The following is a 20,380-nucleotide window of genomic DNA, read 5'->3' on the forward strand; positions in this document are numbered from 1 at the left end:
CGTCTGGGTTCACACGACGCATCAGACTCGTAGTTGGGCCAGGCATCTCTTCCTAACGTGTCGCGATGGCAGCGGAGGTGGCAGTTCCCAGCGCGGTGATGATGGAAGGAGGTGAGTTACCCCTTAAAGCACCGCCTTTGCCTGAGGTGGTGCGGTTGATACCTGCCTATTGCCTAGGCAACCACCATTTAGAACACTGCTACTATAAAACGTGATTGACTGGTTTATCAATCTTTCTTTTTCCTTGCACACCAACCTTGTACGCACTTGCTTATCTACCTCTACTCATGTGCTATTGATTGTGCCAAGAACATTTCTTGCTAGCAAAAGCAATCTGGTGGTCTGTTTTACTGGCCAAAACATGTATATATCCTTCTGGTTCAGTTTAGTTGTTTGATTCAAAATAGCAACTGTTATAACTTGACCTATGTTTATTACATATATAATATACCATTTGCTAGCTAAGTAATTTACTGTATCAAATTCTTACTTGTTGAATTATAATGTCAGTAATAGTAATGAAAGAGTGTTACTAAATTTGACAATAATTTTGGACTTAGATATTGCATATTTCAATCATTTCCCTTAATTTCAACCATGTTCACATAATAAATCTATGCTTCTTGACTTGTTCTATGGTCCAATTAGAATGCTAATACTATATGGCCAGTACAATAAAATATCATCAGTGGAACCAACAATTTGTTAGTGTAGTATTTAAAAGATGGAATATATAGGGAACTTAAAGATAGTTTTAAAATAGATCACTTAAATTTTAAATAATCAACTACAACAACCAAGTCTCCCACTAGGTGAGGTCGGCTATATGGATACTTTTACACCATTGAGTTTTATCTTCTACCATATCATCATCTATAAAAAAGATAGCCCGGTGCACGAAGCTTCTGCTATGCGGGGTCCCGAGGAAGGATCCATTGTACGCAGCCTTACCCTGTTTTTTGCAAGAGGTTGTTTCCAGGATTCGAACTCACCTTTTGATCACAAAGCAACAACTTTACCATATCATCATCTATACTTAAATAAATTTTATCTTGTTTTATTATTGCTAATCAAATTTTTTTTTTGTCTTCTTCTTCGTTTGATATGCATGTTTGTCATATTTTCACATCACCTAACTGTACATGCCCGTATCATTTTAAACGTGTCTCTCGAAGTTTCCTTTCAATAAATGCAATTCCGACTTTCTTTCTAATGTTCTCATTTCTTATTCTGTCTATCCTCATATGTCCACACATTCACCTTAACATCCTCATCTCTGCAACTCTCATCTTCTGCTCATGTGCTCGAGTCATAGCCCAACATTCAACTCCATATACCATAGCAGGTCTAATTGTGGTTTTGTAAAACTTTTCTTTAAGTTTTAAAGGTATTTTACGGTCACATAAAACACTCGCCGCTCTCCTCAAAGACATCTCTCTCAATCCTTTTATCGTTTTGTAAAAATGATCCTAAATATTTAAAGCATTCGGTTCAGGGTAACTCGTTACCTCCTATCTTAACAATTGTCTCATTACGTCTAATATTAATAAACTTAAATTCTATATATTCTGTCTTTATTCTACTAAGCCTAAAACCTTTCCCTTTAAGTGTTTCCCGCAAATATTCTAGTTTAGCATTTACTACTTCATGTGTTTCATTTACCAAAACAACATCATCTGCAAACAACATGCATCATGGTACTGTGTTTTGAAAGTGTGCAGTGAGTTTGTCCATAATTAGTGGAAAAAAATAGAGATTTAAGGATGATCCTTGATGTAATCCTATCTTTATTAGAAATGATTTAGTTATTCTGTCTAAAGTTTTTATTCTGGTTGTTACATCTTTGTACATATCCTTAATTAGTTCAATATATGTTTTGCTAACACATCTCTTTTCTAGAATTCTCCATATAATTTCTCTTAGGACTCTATCATAAGCTTTTTCTAAGTCCATGAATACCATGTGTAAATCTTATTTTTGCTCCCGATATTTTTCAATTAATTGTCTAAGAAGATGTATAACTTCTTTGGCGACCTTCCAAGCATGAATCCAAATTGATTTTTGGTCACCGAAGTCTCCTTCCTTAATCCTTTTTATATTAGTTTTTCCTAAAATTTCATGGTATAACTCATTAGTTTAATACCTCTATAATTTGCATAATTTTGTACGTCTTCCTTGTTCTTATATAAGGGAACTACAGTAGTTATCCTTTATTGATCAGACATTTTTTTCATTTTCAATATCATGTTAAATTAAGTCATTCAATACCTTGTTTCCTTAGGCACTTCCATACCTCTATTGAAATATCATCTGGTTCAACGACTTTTCCATTGTTCATCCCATTTAAAGCTTGTTCTACTTCTGAAGTTTGAATTTTACTATAAAAAATTAAATTTTTATGATCAATTGACCTACTTAAATTACCTAAGTTAAGTTGGTCACCTAAACCTTCATTAAAAAGTTGATGAAAATACCTCTTCCATCGCTCTTTTATTTCTCCATCATTTACTAGTAATCTAGTACATTCATCTTTAATACATTTTATTTAGATAAGATCTCTTGTCTTCCTTTCTCTCACTTTAGCTATTCTATAAATGTCTCTTTCCCTTTTTTTATCCAATTTTTGATATAATCGTTCAAAAGTTTCATTTTTTACTTCATTCACTACTTTCTTAGCTTATTTCTTGGCTATTGTATATTTTTCTAAGTTTTCCTCGTTCTTACAAATATATAATTCCTTATAGGTTATTCTTTTTTTCCTTCACTTTTTCTTGTACTTTCTCATTCACCACCAGGATTCTTTACTTAATGGTGCATGTCCCTTTTACTCACCGAGTGCATTCTTAGTTATTATTTTCAACTTTTATACCATCTTATCTCATATTGTATTAGAGTATTATATATTTCACATAATGTTTGTACTTGTACCTTCTCCTTAAATATATTTTGCTTTCCGTCCTTTAACTTCTACCACTTAATTTTAGGAGTCGTATATATTTTCCTTCTATTGATACTATGTTTGAGGCGCATATCCAACACTACTAACCTATATTGGGCAGTTAAGCTTTCTCCAAGGATAACCTTGTAATCTTTACAAATCTTTCTATCCTTCTTCCTAACCATAGGAAAGTTAATTTATGATTTATTATTTTCATTTTTAAACGTGACTAAATGTTCTTCTCTTTTTCTAAAAAATCGTATTAGCTAATATAAGGTCATATGTTATTGCAAAATCTAGCATAGTTTTTCTTTCCTCGTTTCTTGTTCCAAACCCATAACCTCCATTTACCCTCTCATATTCATCATTTTTCACTCCGACATGCCCATTTAGATCACCTCCTATTAAAATCATTTCATTTGGCGGAATATTTTGTAATATCTCATCTAAGTCGTCCTAAAACTTTGATTCGATAGCTTCATCTAATTTTACTTGTGGTATATATACACTAATTATGTTCATAGTTTCTTTTACCACTATTATCTGAAGGATTATAATTCTATCCCCTTTTCTAACTACTGCAACTTCATCCTTTAACGAACTATTTACAACAATACTCACTTCATTTCTTACTTTACTTTTTCTCGTGTATCATAATTTAATACCCGAGTTCTCTATCATCTTAGCCTTCTTGCCTCTCATTTTTGTTTCTTGTATACAAAAAATACTAATTCTTCTCCAAATCATCGTATCTACTACCTCCATTGATTTACCAGTGAGGGTTCCTATGTTCCATATTCCAAATCTTAAATTATCAGTTATCCTATCATATTTGTTTTTATCTAACTTATGGTGTGAGAATTCTTACCTATTTAACACTACACCCAAGTTTTTTTTTTTTGAGATATAGCTGTCCTTGCCGAAACGTTACAATCGGATCCTGCAACGCGAACTCTTGCATATTTAACACTACACTCGAGTTCTGGAGATGTAGCGGTTTTTGTCGAGACGTTACAGTCGGACCCTGCAACGCGTTCCTTCTGGGGAATAATATAGTATTAACACAATAGTTTAATGGATTCATTCATTGAATATTTATCATAGTTTTAATGTTGGTTGACAACCTAACGCAACCCTCCTCCTTTATCTGGACTTGGAATCGGCCATGACTGGTTCGTCATGGGCTTGGGACCTTCCTTTAGATAATCAAAGTTTCCAAAAAGTGTGCACTAGTGATATGTGGTCCACCCACATGAGATAGTGCATATACACTATTTTGGAAACATATGTGGGTAGTATTAAAAAAATGTTTATATTGATTAAAAGGACTGCATGTTATACAATAAAGAATATTGGTAAGGATACTTCCACATTGAGAAAAAAACAATTAATCAAACAATGTGAGACACATGAGCATGAAGTATAACAATCAAAAATAAAATACAGTGCAGAATAGATGAAATTTAAGATGCATATACATGGCATTTGAAGATTTAACAATTAAATGTTACAAAACATCAAATATAGTAGCTTAGGATTGTAAGTCATTTTTGGTTCAATTTAAACTAGTTCAAATGAATTAAAAAAATCAACTGCATATGCAAGGCCTTGTATTTGCAGCTACTATGCAACTCCCTTTCAAATCTTTCTAGCTGATCCATGAATTACATGGAATAATTTGCTGGCATTTTGCACATAACTCTTATTGTTACCATTTAATTTTGATTATTTTTTATATAAACTTCACAAAATGTTTCTTTTAACTTAGCTGTCTCACAGGAGCAGGAAGCTGTCTCTTAGCTGTCACCTAAAATAAATGCTTGATGCTTTGGAATGAATAGTCACTATATTTATGCAGATTTTACCATTCTAATCATGCTAGTACTCTGAATCTCTTATACTGTTAGGACTGAACATCAGTTAGCATTAAAAGAATAGTTCGTGCTCATAACTTATGTGTCTTTTTTCTTCTCTTCTTAGTTCCCCTAATCCTCCTTAATACCAGCAATATTCTAATTAAAGAAATGTGAAGGATTAGGATATTGTTGGAATATATTTGGTAGTATCTTCGTCAGACTGTAATAGCAGTTGTCGAGTTGGATATGGAAACACTAATTTTACTGTTTTGTTGTCAATATATTTTAACCAGGGAGTTCGTGGGGCTATGTAATGTTGCTCTATGTTTATCTTCAACTCTCGCGAATCATTGTTGTGGGGAGTTTGTATCCCTTTTTACAATACTTTGGCTATGGTATTACATGGAAAGAGTCCATAATTCTTATCTGGTCAGGATTGAGAGGGACTGTTGCATTGGCTTTGTCACTTTCTGTTAAAGTAAGTAGGTCCCTCTAAATGTTATCCATCTACAAGTTTTATTTACAGTCCTCTATGCAATATAACTACTGAACTTTCTTCTGAAACTACTACTCATATTAGAAGTCACTTTAAGCACTTTTCATAACTTTGCTATGACTGAAATTGTACTAGTTACTTTGCCATTCTTTTCAATCTTATTTATCAATTTGACAACAGAATGGTCTTGGGCCTTTGAATGGTATCTGTGACTGCATTTTTTTTCTGACAATTGATAAAGTCATGATTCAAGTATCAGGTAATATGGCCAAACGACAATGAACTAGAATGACCTGCCCAATTTAGCTTGAGGACAGGCCTGATTGAGAGTTCCTCACTGGTTCAGCTCATCTGAAGTGTCTGTAGTTTTTCCAAGTCACCTTAGTTTGACCAAAGGGACCACAATTAGACTGAAATATACCTTGATCAAGTAGCCCACCGTTTGTTTGAAGCACTACTGTGCCCCATGCAATCACCCAGGGTTCTAATGTGGATCCAGAGACAAATTGATTGTGAGGAAGCAAAATTCTAAGGAATGATTGAGCCAGAGTCAAAGACCAAAAGCTCTAGTCTCCATAAATATCAGTATTGGTACCCTTTTCACTATAGCATCAAGTCCTCTTTATAGGCCTCACGTTCAACTTCAAGCCTCCAAGTCATTACTAGAGGTGTCACGTGGCTCAACATGTGATGCTTCTATAACAATCCTATCATCTAATGAACTCTCCCTCTTGTCCATTGATTACCGCTTTATGTGCTAACTTGTAGTTGCCCTTGCTTTCTTCCTTAGGTTGAGCTCCTCTTCCCTTATGTGTGTGCTTAATTTTCCATGTGTATTCCTCAACAACAACAACAACAACCAAGCCTTATCCCACTAGGTGGGGTCGGTTATATGGATCTTTTTATGTCATTGAGCTCTATCTCCAACTATACCATCATCTATATTTAAATAAAGTTTATCTTAATTTATCGTGGCTAACCAAGTTTTTTTTTTGTCTTCCTCGTTTAATATATGTGTTTGTCATAGTTTCACATCACCTAACCGGAGCATTTATTGGTCGTTTAAGTACATGTCTGTACCATCTTAAACGTGTCTCTCGGAGTTTTTCCTCAATAGATGCAACTTCGACTTTTTCTCTAATGCTCTCATTTCTTATTCTATCCATTCTCGTATGTCCATGCATCTACCTTAACATCCTCATCTCTGCAACTCTCATCTTCTGCTCATGTGCTCAAGTCATAGCCCAACATTCAGCTCCATATAACATAGCAGGTCTAATTGCGGCTCAGAAAATTTTCCTTTAAGTTTTAGAGGTACTTTACGGTCATATAAAACATCCGACGCTCTCCTCCATTTCAATCATCTTGCTTGTATTCTATATAAGACATCTCTTTCAATCTCTCCTCTCAGTTCCAGGCAACTCGTCGTCTCTTATCTTAATAATTGTCTCATTATATTTAATATTGCTAAACTTAAATTCTATATATTCTGTCTTTAGTCTACTAAGTCGTCTTTAGTCTACTAAGTCTAAAATCTTTCCTTTCTAGTGTTTCCCACAAAGTTTCTAGTTTAGCATTTATTCCTTCACGTGTTTCATCCATCAAAATAATATCATCTGCAAATAACATAAACCACGATACTGTGTCTTGAATATGTGCAGTGAGTTCGTCTATAATTAGTGTAAAAAAATAGGGACTTAAAGCTGGTCCTTGATATAACCTTATCTTTATTAGAAATGGTTCAGTTACTCCGCCTGAAGTCTTTACTTTACTCTAGTCATTACATTCTCGTACATATCCTTAATTAGTTCAATGTATGTTACGTTAACATCTCTCTTTTCTAGAATTCTCTATATAATATCTCTTGGGACTGTATCATAAGCTTTTTCTAAGTCAATGAATACAATGTGTAGATCTCGTTTTTGCTCCCGATATTTTTTTAATTAATTGTCTAAGAAGATGTATAGCTTCTATTGTCGACCTTCTAGGCATGAATCCAAATTGATTTTCGATCACCATGGTCACCTTCCTTAATCTTTTTTCTATTATTTTTTTTTCGAAGTTTCATGGCATGACTCATTAGTTTGATACTTCTTATATAAGGGAACTAGAATACTTATCTTCCATTGATCAGACATTTTTTTCATTTTCAATATCATGTTAAATAATTTTGTAAGTCATTCAATACCTTGTTTCCCTAGACATTTCTATACCTCTATCGGAATATCATCTGGTCTAACGGTTTTTCCATTGTACATCCCATTTAAACTTGTTCTACTTCTAAAGTTTGAACTCCACAATAAAAATTTAAATTTCTATACTCATTTGACTTACTTAAATTACCTAAGTTAAGTTGATCACCTAAACCTTCATTAAAAAGTTGAAAATACCTCTTCCATCGCTCTTTTATTTCTCCTCGTTTCCATGTGTATTCATGCTAGTAAATAATCTTATGACAATTATACAACCATCAATTACTCTCCCTATTATTATATTTTACACGATTCAAAATATTACCCTTGTGCTTCTACTAAATAGCCCACTTTGAGGAATTAGCCTATTAATCCTCTGTCTTATTTCCATAATAAACCCTTGCATGCCTATAAATTCAAGATCTTTGAGTAATTTTTTTTACCTTTCATCCTGTAATCCTTGTTTATCTTTCCTCATCAGTGTTCTAAATGACGGTCGAGGCGGCCTCCTAGGCGGGAGGCGGGCATCAACCGCACCGCCTTTGCCGAGGCAGTGCTTTAGGCGGCAACTCACTTTCTTCCACCATTGCCACACATAGAGTCGCCACTGTTGCCATTTCGCCACCGCGATACATTCGGATGCATGGCTTGGGCCCGACGATGAGTTCAGATGGTCGCGCGAGCCTGGAAACAATGTCTGGCCTGTGACGCGTTTGAACGCGTCATACAAGCCCGAACGTGTCGCCCGAGCTTGGCGATGGGTCGAGAAGCGTCGCTCGGGCCCAACGCTAGGTCTCAACATGTTGCTCAGGCCAATGACGCATCCAAACTCATCGTGCGGTCCCGACGATGTGTCAAACACTAAATAGAGTAAGTTGTAAGTCAGGATTTAATTAACTTACTTTATGTTAATAATTTTAATCAACTTCTAACTATGCTTGAGATAATTTAAATAGACTTAATTAAAACCTAATAAAATTATCCTATTAATTTAACCGGCTAAGCACTACCTAGGCACCGCCTAGGTGACCGAGGTGGTAGGCGGTCACTGACCGCCCCGCTACCGCCTGCTACCATTTACAACATTGTTCATTATCTCTTATGGTCTTATCTTCTTTCTCCAATTTTCATCTTGCTTCTTAAGTTTTACTTTTTGTGTCTTCATAAGTTTGGTAAGCACTTCTATCAAGTCCATACACACTTTATGCACACATTTGAAACATAATTCAAACATAATTTAAACCCTAAACATAAGTGAAATCTAACTTAAACTCTTTGCCAAACACATAAAAACCAATTGGTCAAATCCTTCCACTTTGGAGCATCATTGCATCACCACCTTAGGCTAAAATAATTTTTTTTGTATGGTTGCGGTATGATTTGTTATACTTTAAGAATAAGACTGTTGGGTCGATAAGAAACAACACATAAAATAGATAATGCAATAAAAATTAAAATGTTAAGATTGTTGTGTGAGGTTTCTAAAAGGATATACTAAAAGATGCTAATATTTGAGATGAATTAGGTATAGTTTTAATATATAAAAATGCTAAAAATATAAGGTAAGATGATTTAGATTGTTCTAAGGCGATTGATACATTTTTTAATTAGAAGAGTCAAATTGTTTAGAGTAGAACCCATGCAAAAAGTAGAGAGACTAAAGAAAATTTTACTAGGTGTAATAAAATATAGTTTAGTTATTACTAGCGATATAGCCTTTACATTTAGATTAATTAAGGAATAAAATGCATGTAGTAGACTTTAAATAGTTTGATGATGATGATGAACAGGGTTTGAAATCTCGAGCCATATTGAAGTTTCAGCTTTTGACTGTAATGACAATTTTGATATTGTGTTCAAGTGTCAATGCATGATGCTAGTACAGAATTGGATGTGAAGCAAGGAGGATGATGAAAAAAAAAGAGAAAAGACAATTAAACACGGGAGCACAACCAAGTGTAAAAGTATTTTATTGGTGTTTTGAACTATAACTGGAATGCTATCATTATAACACCATGTTGTGTTGACATGTAATACGCTTTGTCATACATTGAAATATTTTGACATATTATAGCATGACACGATGAATTTAGATGAGTTTTACTTATTTAGTCCACTTTCACTTAACTTCTTTACTTTGATAAGATTATTGTTAATTGAATTTTAAAAATTATTCATTTTACTCCAATGCATGTTGAGAAGTATTATTTGTAATTGTACTTTTCTTACTTATAAAATAATAACTATTGTGCATGTTATGGCATGTTAAGTGATGTATCGTGTTAGCACGACACAATATTTATTCACCTAATCAACACAGGTGACATAAAAGAGATTATTTGCATTGGCTAGTATCGGATTTTAGTTAATTACTAGAACAATATATTTCAACCGTGTTGCCATCTCATACTATGATTATTATCTTGAACTGGTCCAACTCAATTCTTAAATTGGTTGTATTGGATGATTTGGTCTGATCATAAAACATTGATGTAATCCAAGGTGCATTGTAAGTCATACTTACAGAGATAGTAGCCTTCTAGCCCTACCAATTACCTTGAGTAAAGCATTGCTTTGGATGGTGTGGCTCAGCCCCATGACAAACCGACACTTTAGTTGGCCTAAACATTATGTTAGACCTCTGTAAAATGGTTCCCATCCTAAAATATCAAGCTTTTTTCTGATGCATGTAGTTATCCAGTAACTCAAACACTGTGACATTGTTACTGATTAGGAATGGGCACCACGTGTTAAGTCGGATAGAGACGGTTTAATGAAGAATGGAGGGTTCTAAATTAATGATAGAGAAAATAGATGAATAAAAAATTGCACACTAAAGGGGGGAAAAAATAAAGACTTTGATCTTGGTTTTAACTAGGTCATTATCAGTATGTTTACATTCCATATGTCTATACCTCAAGACTCTAAAAACACCCATGCCAGCCTGCTATAACTTGCTGGTCATAGGCCACATTTTGACTTTTGGGATTAATGCGCTTTTCAGTCCTATGCATAAGTCATTCTGTGAGTTGCCTTGAATGGATAATTATTTATTTGCTACTTGAAAAGGATTATCATCTCTTTGGATGCTAATGTAACACTTTTCTTTTGCTATTCTTCAGCGTGACAGTGACAACTTGAATCAAACAATTCTCACACAAGAGATAGGGATCCTGGTATGTTTTTTAGAGTTGCTATATTTAAATGTGCCAACAAAATTACCTGAAATATGATATTGTTTGTTTGATGCAGTTTCTATTCTTTACTGGCGGGGTTGTTTTGTTGACATTAATTGTGAATGGATCAACTGTACAATTCTTGCTTCATTATCTAGGCATGGATAAGCTCTCGACAGAAAAGGTTAGTACTTATATTAGTATCAATCATAATCATTTTCTATGCGAGTTATTACTTTGGACGGTCAAGTGAATCTAGCAATTTTTTGATATATTGTTAAAATTTATAACTCACACGCATTAGACCGGTTGGGTTTTTTTCTTTTTGGCTTGGCCAATTTTTATTGTCTTTGATAAGACGAATCAAAATAAACCCTTTCACAAGAGAATGTAACTAAATATTTGTTAGGAGTTTTAACTATAGCCTTCGGTTCCTTCATCATTTCCTTAATTTCTAGGCTTTTTTATTTTGGTATAGATTGAACAGGATGAATGTCTTTTATGCAACACAATTTAGCTAAAGAAAGTTTACAGTTTTCACATTATTGCTGGTTCCTTTACAATCTCTGTCTAAGTTCATTTTGTTATGTCACCTTGCAGATTCGCGTACTAAACTATGCAAGATATGAAATGCGGAACAAGGCCTTAGAATCTTTTGGTGATTTTAGAGATGATGAAGAACTTGGGCCTGCTGATTGGCCCACTATCATTAGGCATATCACATGCTTAAATAACTTGGATGAAGGTCAAATACACCCCCATAATGTTGGGGAGGGTGAGTCTTACTTGCAGACAATGAACCTGAGGGACATTCGTGTGCGTTTTCTGAATGGTAAGCTGCTTGTAAAATATGTGTATAATTAGTATATACTAGGACTATCAAGTTGGTCATTTTTCTTCTTTAGCATGCATGGTCAGCACCTTGCACATGTATGTGTTGGCCATTAAGTGTTAGACAACATAACATCAACATGTTATGCTAGAAGCTTAATGAAATGTCAGGCGCAACATTTTATTGGCACACATCCATTTTGATGAGGTAATTCAGGCAGAACACCATTTTCAAAAATAAATAAATAAATAAGTAAAACACAGGGTGAACATTCTTCCTGTTCTAACAACATGCAACAAAATTAAAAAAAAAAAAAAAATTAAAAGTTTTATGTACATTGAAGAGAAACTTAGAAGGTGTTGCTTAGAAGGTGTTGCACTTTTTGTTTATGAATATCATCTATAAGTGGTTTTGAGATTAAACATACATCACTCATTACAAGTTGGAAGTTGCATTCTCAATGAAGTAAATTTGTTGACAATACTTGGATACATCTGACAAAGGCCATATAATGCCCTAGCAATCAGTAAGTTGAATCAGATTGGATGAGCTAAAACAAACAGTAAGTTGAATCAGATTGGATGAGCGAAAACAAACAGCAATTTGTTTGTCATTATCAAAATAATTTTATGACAACTAATGAAGCTTAATCTTGGAGCATGATTAGCGTTTACTAAAAGTATTTTGGCTCTTTTTTTTTCTTGCCTAGGTTGAATCTTATTTAAGATTCACTGAGAAAATGGCTCCAAGTGCTTTTTGTCTAGACACTTGCATATGGACTACTTATGGTGTGTGAGGATACCAAAATCCAAATGTGAAATTTGTCCAACTTATAACCTAAATGATATTGTGATTTGTGTTGAGGGTGGATTAAGATGGATATAGTTTGATAAGGAGGATAGACCGGGAGATAGAGTTTGATTCTTAGGAATAATTATTCTATTCTATGTAAATTTCCATGGAGTTATAATTTATTCCCCTTGTTCAAAAGTAGGAAAAATAAATCGTAAATTGATTTTCTAACGTGGAAAAAGGGATAAAAAATAGTCAAATTGCAAAAGTAATCCTTAGCGAAAGTTTAAACACCCAATATAGGTTGATGGTGTTGGATACGTGTGTCAAGCATGGTATCAATAGAAAGAAAACGTGCATGACTTCTAGGATCAAGTGTGTAAGTTAAAGGATGGAAAACAAAGTATCTCTATGGAAAGGGTAGGAGCACAAATATTAGGAGAAATACTTGACAACTCTAATACAACATAGAATAAGATGACATCAAATTTGAAAATGATGGTCAAAAGCGTACTTGGTGAGTCAAGAGGACTGATATCAATGTATAAAGTATCTTGATGGTGGAATGAGGAAGGAAAAAGTGACAACAACAAACAACCTATAAGTTATTGTACACTTTTAAGAAAAAAAAGCATATAATAGTAAAAAAAAGAGGCCAAGAAAGTAGTGAGTGAAACGAAGAATGAAGCTTCCGAATGCTCGATACAAAATAAGGGGAAGGAGACTTTTATAGAATAGTTAAAGTGAAAGAGAGGAAAACATGGAATCTTACCCAAATAAGATGCATTAAAAATGATTTCAATAGAGTACTAATGAAGGATGAGGAAATAATGGAGTGATGAAAGAGATATTTTCATCAACTCTTAATAAAGGTTTAAGTGAGAAACTTAGCTTAAGAAATTTAAATAGGTTAGAGGAGTATAGAATTTTAAATATTTATCGAAAAATTTAAATTTCAAAAGTAGAGCAAACATTAAATAGAATGCAAAACGAAAAAATGGTAAACAAAGGAGACAATTGTATGAATTATAGGGGCATTAAGCTAATAAGTTATATTATGTAACTTTAGGAAAAAGTGATAAAAAAAAATTAAGGAGATCGAGGTGACTTAAAATCAATTTGGATTCATGCCTGAAAGGTTAATGATATATCTTCTCATACAACTAGTTGGAAAGTATCATAAAAGGAAGCAAGACTTACACATGATATTCATTAACCTAGAAAAAATTTATAACAAAATCTAAGGAAAATTATATGAGGAATTCTATAAAAGAAAAGTGTTAGTATAGTGTATATTGGAATAATTAATGATATATATAAGGATATAATGAGAAGAATGAATACTCTAAGCGAATTAATCGAAGTCTTTCCTATAGAGATCGGGTTACATTAAGGATAAATTTTAACTCTATATCTTTTTACACTAATCATGGATGAGCTCACTCGACACATCTAAGACATATTACCATATTGCATGTTGTTTACAGATAACATTGTTTTGGTTGATAATATACGTGAAAGAATAAATGCCAAGCTCGAATCTTGGTGGGAAACATTGAAAGTTAAATTTTTTAAGGTTAGTAGAGTAAAAATAGAACATATGGAATATAAGTTTAGTAGTATTAAACGTAATTAGGTGATTGTTAAGATGGGAGATGATGTGTTAAATTGAGAGCTTTAAATATCTTGGATTGTTTTTGCAAAAGGATTGAATGTTGATATAGATGTTTTACATAGGCTATAATTAGGATGACTAAAATGGAGGACTTCAAGTGTTCTGTGTAATTGTAAAGTACTTCTAAAGCTTAAATGTAAGTTTTATAAAACAACGATTAGACCTGCTATACTATATAAAGTTGAATATTGGGCTACGAATCGAGCACATGAGTATAAGATGAAAATTGCAGAGATGAGAATGTTAAGATGGATATATGGACATAAGAGGATGGATATGATAAGAAATGAAAATATTAGAAAGAAAGTCGTGGTTGTATTGTTGAGGAAAAACTCCGAGTGACATCTTTAAGATGGTACTAGCAATCGTGCACACACGTTGCGTGAGCTAGGCCTCTTATATCGTGGGGCAATCAAGGAGAGATCTAAGGAAAGAAGAATTAACCTATAGAAAATAGTTTTAATTTTTAGTATTGCCCTACTTTTATTTTTTTTAGTGGGACAAGACTCTAATATTTTTATAATTTTATACCAAAGCTATACGTGGTTCTACCCCTGGTTACATGTATAATATAATACATGAACGCATGCGGGTAACGGACTCTCCTTTATAAAAAATTAATTTAATTTTTTATATATCAGATATAAATTGGGTAAGAGTGCGTCAGACCCATGCAATAGTGTAATGCTAGGGTGATGCTCGAGAATCCCAGCACCAAACTACTATAACGGACTTCCCCTTAATAAAAAAAATTAATTTACTATCATACTTGATTTTAGCCAAAAATCCTAGAAAAGTATGTTTTCTAACATCGCCGGCCCAAGGTATTTATAGAAGCTTTCCTGCTCACAGTGTGTCAATTCTAAGATGTGAGACTAAAGAAAACTCTAGATTTTTAATTAATTAATAATACACTAAGCTGAGTCTCGATCTTTAGATCCCTGATTAATAATGAGAAAAATTTCCAATAATACGCCGCAGCTGAGTCTCAAACTCTAGATCAATGATTGATTAATGAAAAAATTCCACACCACAGCTGAATCTTAAACTTTAGATCCCTGATTGATGCGTTTGTAGAAATTACTAATAAACCTTGAAATTATTTTTAGCGTGAAAAGAAAAAAGGACATTAACGTACTTTCATTTTGGGCTTCACCAAAATTAGTTAGTAAAGGGGGCAAATTTTTAATAAAATAGTAAGATGAACATGTAATTAGGTGGCCAATAAATACTCCAGTTAGACTATGTGAAAGCATGACAAATACACAAATTAATCAAGGAAGAAAGTAACCAAAGAAGACTTGGTTGGTAATGATAAAATAAGATTTAGTAGAGGATTGAGCTCAAAGTCATAGGAGGATCTATATAGCTGACTCCACTTTAAATAGAGGTTTGGTTGTTGTTGTTGTTGTTTGCTTAGTTCTTTCATTTTCTACATTTTTTGAGAACTCAATTCTATATCTCAATTGTAAATGTGAAAAATACCACTCCTTGTTGATTTTCAAGCTTGTCACTATGTAAGGACCTAAATGTATGGTATGTTTCAGGTGTTCAGGCTGCTTATTGGGGAATGCTTGATGAGGGAAGAATAACACAGTTTACAGCAAACCTCTTGATGCAGTCTGTCGATGAAGCTATGGATTTGGTAGCAAGTGCTCCTCTATCTGATTGGAAGGGTTTAAAATCCAGTGTTCATTTCCCAAAGTATTATAGATTCCTTCATATGAGAAGATTTCCACGGAGGCTGGTCACATATTTCACCGTGGATCGGTTGGAGTCTGCATGCTATATATGTGCAGCTTTTCTTCGTGCCCATAGAATGGCCAGGAGGCAACTTCATGATTTTCTTGGTACATTACTCGCCACTTTATGTGCATATCATTGTTTTTGGCTTATCTTTGTGCTATGAATAATCAGTTCAGAACTTGCTTCATAAACTAGTTCATGAATATTAAAAATGATATCTATGAGTCTGCTACACAATTTATCAGAGATGAAAAATTGTAGAATACTAGCAGTCAAGGTTTGCAATATAATTTTGTGCATGGGTTTCTATCGTTGCATAGAATGGTACAGTTTTGGACACTGTATTGTGGTTGACACCCAACATGCTGAAAATGTGCCGAGATAACTTTAAATGAGTTTTTACTTTTTTCTACTTAGTTTATTTCATTCAATAAACTTGAGGAAAATTAGATGAGTTTTCCTCTTTTAATATCCATCTTTATGTTTCAGGTATTTCCTTTAATGAATTTGATAGTGAATTCAATACTAAAATTATTATACCATAGTATATCTATACTCGACATATTTCTGCACATGTTAAAAGGTGCTAAGATGAATTCAAATGGATTTTGCTCATTTAATGATCGGCACTTAGATCGACCCCACCTAGTGAGATAAGGCTTGGTTGTTGTTGTTGTTGTAATGATTTGTACTTAGATTTTCTACTTTTGAAAATAAAATAATATCAATTAAGTAGGTATATTAAAAATGAATTATTAATTTTTTTACTTCAATGCAAGTTAAGTTGAATTGAGGTGAATTTTACTACTTAAATCTTCTTCCACTAAACTTTACTTTTTAAATAATTATTAGCAATTAGATTATCAATTGAATTAAAATTTTAAAACAACTAGCTACAAAAAATAACAAACATAATTAATTTAATTGAATTATAATTTTAGAGCAGCAAATACCAAAAATTACAAATATTAGCTTGATAAGCTCTGGTGTGTGTCAATGCATGCTAAAGTATGTCGAGTGTTGGCACTAATGCAATACTCATTGGTACAAACAGCAACACTAGCATAGAAGAGATTCTTAACGGCACAGACATCAGTTTTTTAGAATCTTGACTTTATTTTATAACTCTAGTTATAGATGGTTTGCCTGACTACTTGTGACACTTTTACTGAAAGTTCTTCCCTCACCAGGTGAGAGTGTAATTGCTACTGCTGTCATCAATGAAAGCAATGAAGAAGGTGAGGAAGCTAGAAAATTTTTGGAAGATGTTCGCTTAGCATTTCCCCAGGTATGTAACTTCTAAGTGCATTCCTTGAAGAATCATACTTCTGTTGGAGATGTTTAGGCTGACATTATAACAATTAGCACGTTTATCCTTTGTTTCAGGGACAAGTTGAGATAGTTAATAATGCCACACATGTTTTGTTTGTTCTCCTATTAGTTGAATAAAGTCTGAATTGCTGTAACATTTTTCAGAAAAATGGAATGAAAACTTTTAATTGTCTCTGATGACTATGCACTTCATGCTCTTCTCAAACAAATTTGTCTTGCTTCTAGGTCCTCCGTGTTGTCAAGACAAGACAAGTAACATATTCTATACTGAAACATCTGAGTGAATATGTGCAAAATCTTGAGGAAGTTGGACTACTGGAAGACAAGGAGACTTTTCATCTATATGATGCTCTGCAGGTAGCTGAAAATCCCCGTCTCACATTGGCGAAATTTCCATCCTTCAAAATTCCTTGGTTCTTCACATATGCAATGCTAATTCTACTGACTTTGCAGACTGACCTCAAAAAGCTCCTAAGAAATCCACCTATGGTTGAAATGCCGAAAATCGGTGAGCTGTTAAGTTCCCATCCTTTGCTTGGCGCATTACCCTCTAATATCCGTGAGCCTCTTGAAAATTCAACCAAGGAAACAATAAAACTACATGGTGTAAACTTGTATAAAGAGGGTTTGAAGCCCACTGGAATATGGCTCATATCAATTGGAGTAGTTAAGGTTAGATCCAAAGTCCTCCATGTGCTATGCTTTAGTTAAGCTCTTCTTTTCACTTCAACTGTATCTTGGTATTTAATAATGTTTATCTCCTCAGTGGACCAGTAAGAAGTTGACAAACGAGCATGCATTGCATCCAACCTTCTCACATGGAACTACTTTGGGATTATACGAAGTGCTAATTGGAAAGCCATATATTTGTGACATGGTTACTGACTCTGTTGTCCATTGTTTTTTCATTGACTCTGAAAAGATACTCTCACTACTAAGATCAGATCCAGCTATTGAAGATTTTCTTTGGCAGGTATACTATTATACACTATATCTCATGTTTCTCTTTATTTGTTACTACAGTACTACTACAGTTTAGCTTCGTTGACAACCAGGTATGTCGCTAGAATTAAAATTTCCTCTTCAGAGTAATTTCTAGTCATGTAATATTAGGTAGTATAAATATTTAATGAGAATGTGATTGATGTAGTTGCCAGTTGAACTACACTTTGCAATCATGATCTACTGATAATAATTGAATGAAAAACATGTTTATTGTTAAGCATTTTAGTTCCTTTAATGTTTGAACTTTCAAGTTACTCGAGTTCATGCATCCCTTTCTATATTTTTACAATTTGATGTTTACTTTGCAGGAAAGTGTTATAGTTGTTGCTAAAACCATACTTCCACAAATATTTGAGAAAATGACAATGCAAGAATTGAGGAGTCTTATTGCTGAAAGATCAAGGATGAACGTATACATAAGAGGAGAAGTAGTAGAAATCAGACCAAGGTCTGTTGGTTTTTTATTAGATGGGTTTCTAAAGACTCAAGATTCAACTGAACAGTTGATAACATCCCCAGCTGCATTACTTCCCTTAAACGTGGAACAAAGCTCTATTGGTTTAGAGTCATCAGGTATTACATTCCTTTTATGTGTGTTAAAGTTTATTGGCAAACTATTTATCCCAAAAGCTCAAGCCAATAGGAAAGGAACCAATTTACATTTATATTTACAATAGACCACTGCAGTTGTCTATATAGGATGTAGAGCCTTCAAGACAATGGGATGCAGAGCCTTCAATATCATGTTTTTAATACTAAGTAGGATTTGAATCTTAGACCTCCAGTTGTCTATATGGGATGTAGAACCTTCAATATGCTCCCTAAACCACTTAATCCAAAAGCTCTAGTTATTAGGAAAAACATCAATTTATATTAATATTTAATTTATAATGGAAGCCGACCCCACCTAGTGGGAAAAGGCTTGGTTGTTGTTGTATTTAATTTATAATGGACTATTGCATTTGTCCATGTGGAACCAATGAACATGGAGCCCCTTAACCCCCTTAGTGTTGGGCGAGTAGAGAAGAGTGGAAAAGGCAACTGTCTGTGCAAGGAGAGACAGGAGGGAGAGGAAAGTGTTGTGCGAGCAAAAAAGAGAGGGAAAAGGAGAGAGAGTCATGACTCACGACAACAACTCTCATGGCTCATGCAGTGGCAGTTGTCCTGACTCTGAGTGGCAAAGGCGGCTGCTTGTGCAAGCAGAGACAAGAGGGAGAGAAAGATTAAGAGAGAGAGCTTCTGAAGGAGGAGAGGCCGATAGTGGCTATGGGCAGGGTAGGGTGGCAAGTAGAAAAGGGCATGAGACAGTGAGTGGTGTTGTGAGAAGAATAGATGAATCAAGAGGAAGAGGGGGAATACATGGAGAGAGAAAGAGGGAGGAGTTTATATAATTCCCTATTAAAAACTAAGGTAACTCAATTTAATGCACTTGAACTTGACTTTCCCAAATATGAATTTGGTTTTAACCTAAGCTTGTTAAAATGAGTCCAGATCTCAATCCGAACCTATGTGATCCTCTCACCTTGTCTACACAATGGATCCAAATTCAGTTGGACTTCAACTCAACCTTTCAAAATCTAAAATATTGGTCCAATCAACTTATTTTGTCGTCTTAAAAGTTAAAAAATAATTTTAAATGTGAATATTTAAATATGATAAAATTCGATAGCTGACACCATTTTTGGATTATTTGTGAGACCATGGGCTTGGAGAGAGTAATTTTTTTTTAAAAAAAAAAATGCTCTTATCTGTTGTTGAACATTACAATGCTAAGAATGTGTGTCTGTACCTTGTACCTTGTGCCTTGCCTAGTTAAAACCACATTTTATTAGAATGTGTGATCTCAATTCTTGGTGTAACTAGTCAATGTAAATACAAGTAGCTTAAATCAATTGGATAAGTTATTTTTTATCTATATCAATAATCTCTTATCGTACCGAACGACACATTTAAAATTATTGTTCTAATAAATTATCATGTGACCTAGAGGTCACGGGTTCAAGTCTCGTTAATAACCTCTTCAAAGCGGGTAAGGCTGCATGCAATAGATTCTTCCTCGCATTTGTGGGATCCTCATGCACCGGGCTACTCTTTTAATAAATGATCAAAATTCAAAACTACTTGCCATTTGCCAAATAGTATTGTGTCATACTAACATCCAAACCTCTCTTGATAGGCTACGTATAAAGCATGTCAAGATGAATTGAAATAATACTTGTTATTTTTCTTAACTTTTGTTAATGGAATTCAATGTCAAAATTGTATTATTTCATATGGGAGCTAAGAATATAGATGTGATCTTTCCTTATTTTTTTTTCATCTCCTTCTTCCCTGTCAAAT

The 20,380-nt window shown here is 33.9% G+C and overlaps 1 protein-coding gene and 1 pseudogene across 2 annotated transcripts in view; one reads left to right on the forward strand and one right to left on the reverse strand.

Moving 5' to 3' along the window:
- Positions 1–20,380, forward strand: part of LOC121971879 (sodium/hydrogen exchanger 8-like) — a 163,312-nt gene that overhangs the window by 140,900 nt on the left and 2,032 nt on the right. For both annotated transcript variants that reach the window (XM_042523369.1, XM_042523368.1), the window contains exons 12-21: positions 5,088–5,272; positions 10,605–10,658; positions 10,735–10,842; positions 11,259–11,490; positions 15,505–15,807; positions 16,894–16,991; positions 17,261–17,392; positions 17,489–17,707; positions 17,802–18,008; positions 18,349–18,613. In XM_042523369.1, coding sequence (XP_042379303.1) covers positions 5,088–5,272; positions 10,605–10,658; positions 10,735–10,842; positions 11,259–11,490; positions 15,505–15,807; positions 16,894–16,991; positions 17,261–17,392; positions 17,489–17,707; positions 17,802–18,008; positions 18,349–18,613 — 1,803 coding nt within the window. The remainder of the gene's footprint in view (positions 1–5,087; positions 5,273–10,604; positions 10,659–10,734; positions 10,843–11,258; positions 11,491–15,504; positions 15,808–16,893; positions 16,992–17,260; positions 17,393–17,488; positions 17,708–17,801; positions 18,009–18,348; positions 18,614–20,380) is intronic.
- On the reverse strand, positions 14,611–14,757 carry LOC121974117 (annotated as a pseudogene).

The sequence above is a fragment of the Zingiber officinale genome, chromosome 4A, assembly GCF_018446385.1.
Source record: "Zingiber officinale cultivar Zhangliang chromosome 4A, Zo_v1.1, whole genome shotgun sequence".
Classification (NCBI taxonomy): domain Eukaryota; kingdom Viridiplantae; phylum Streptophyta; class Magnoliopsida; order Zingiberales; family Zingiberaceae; genus Zingiber; species Zingiber officinale.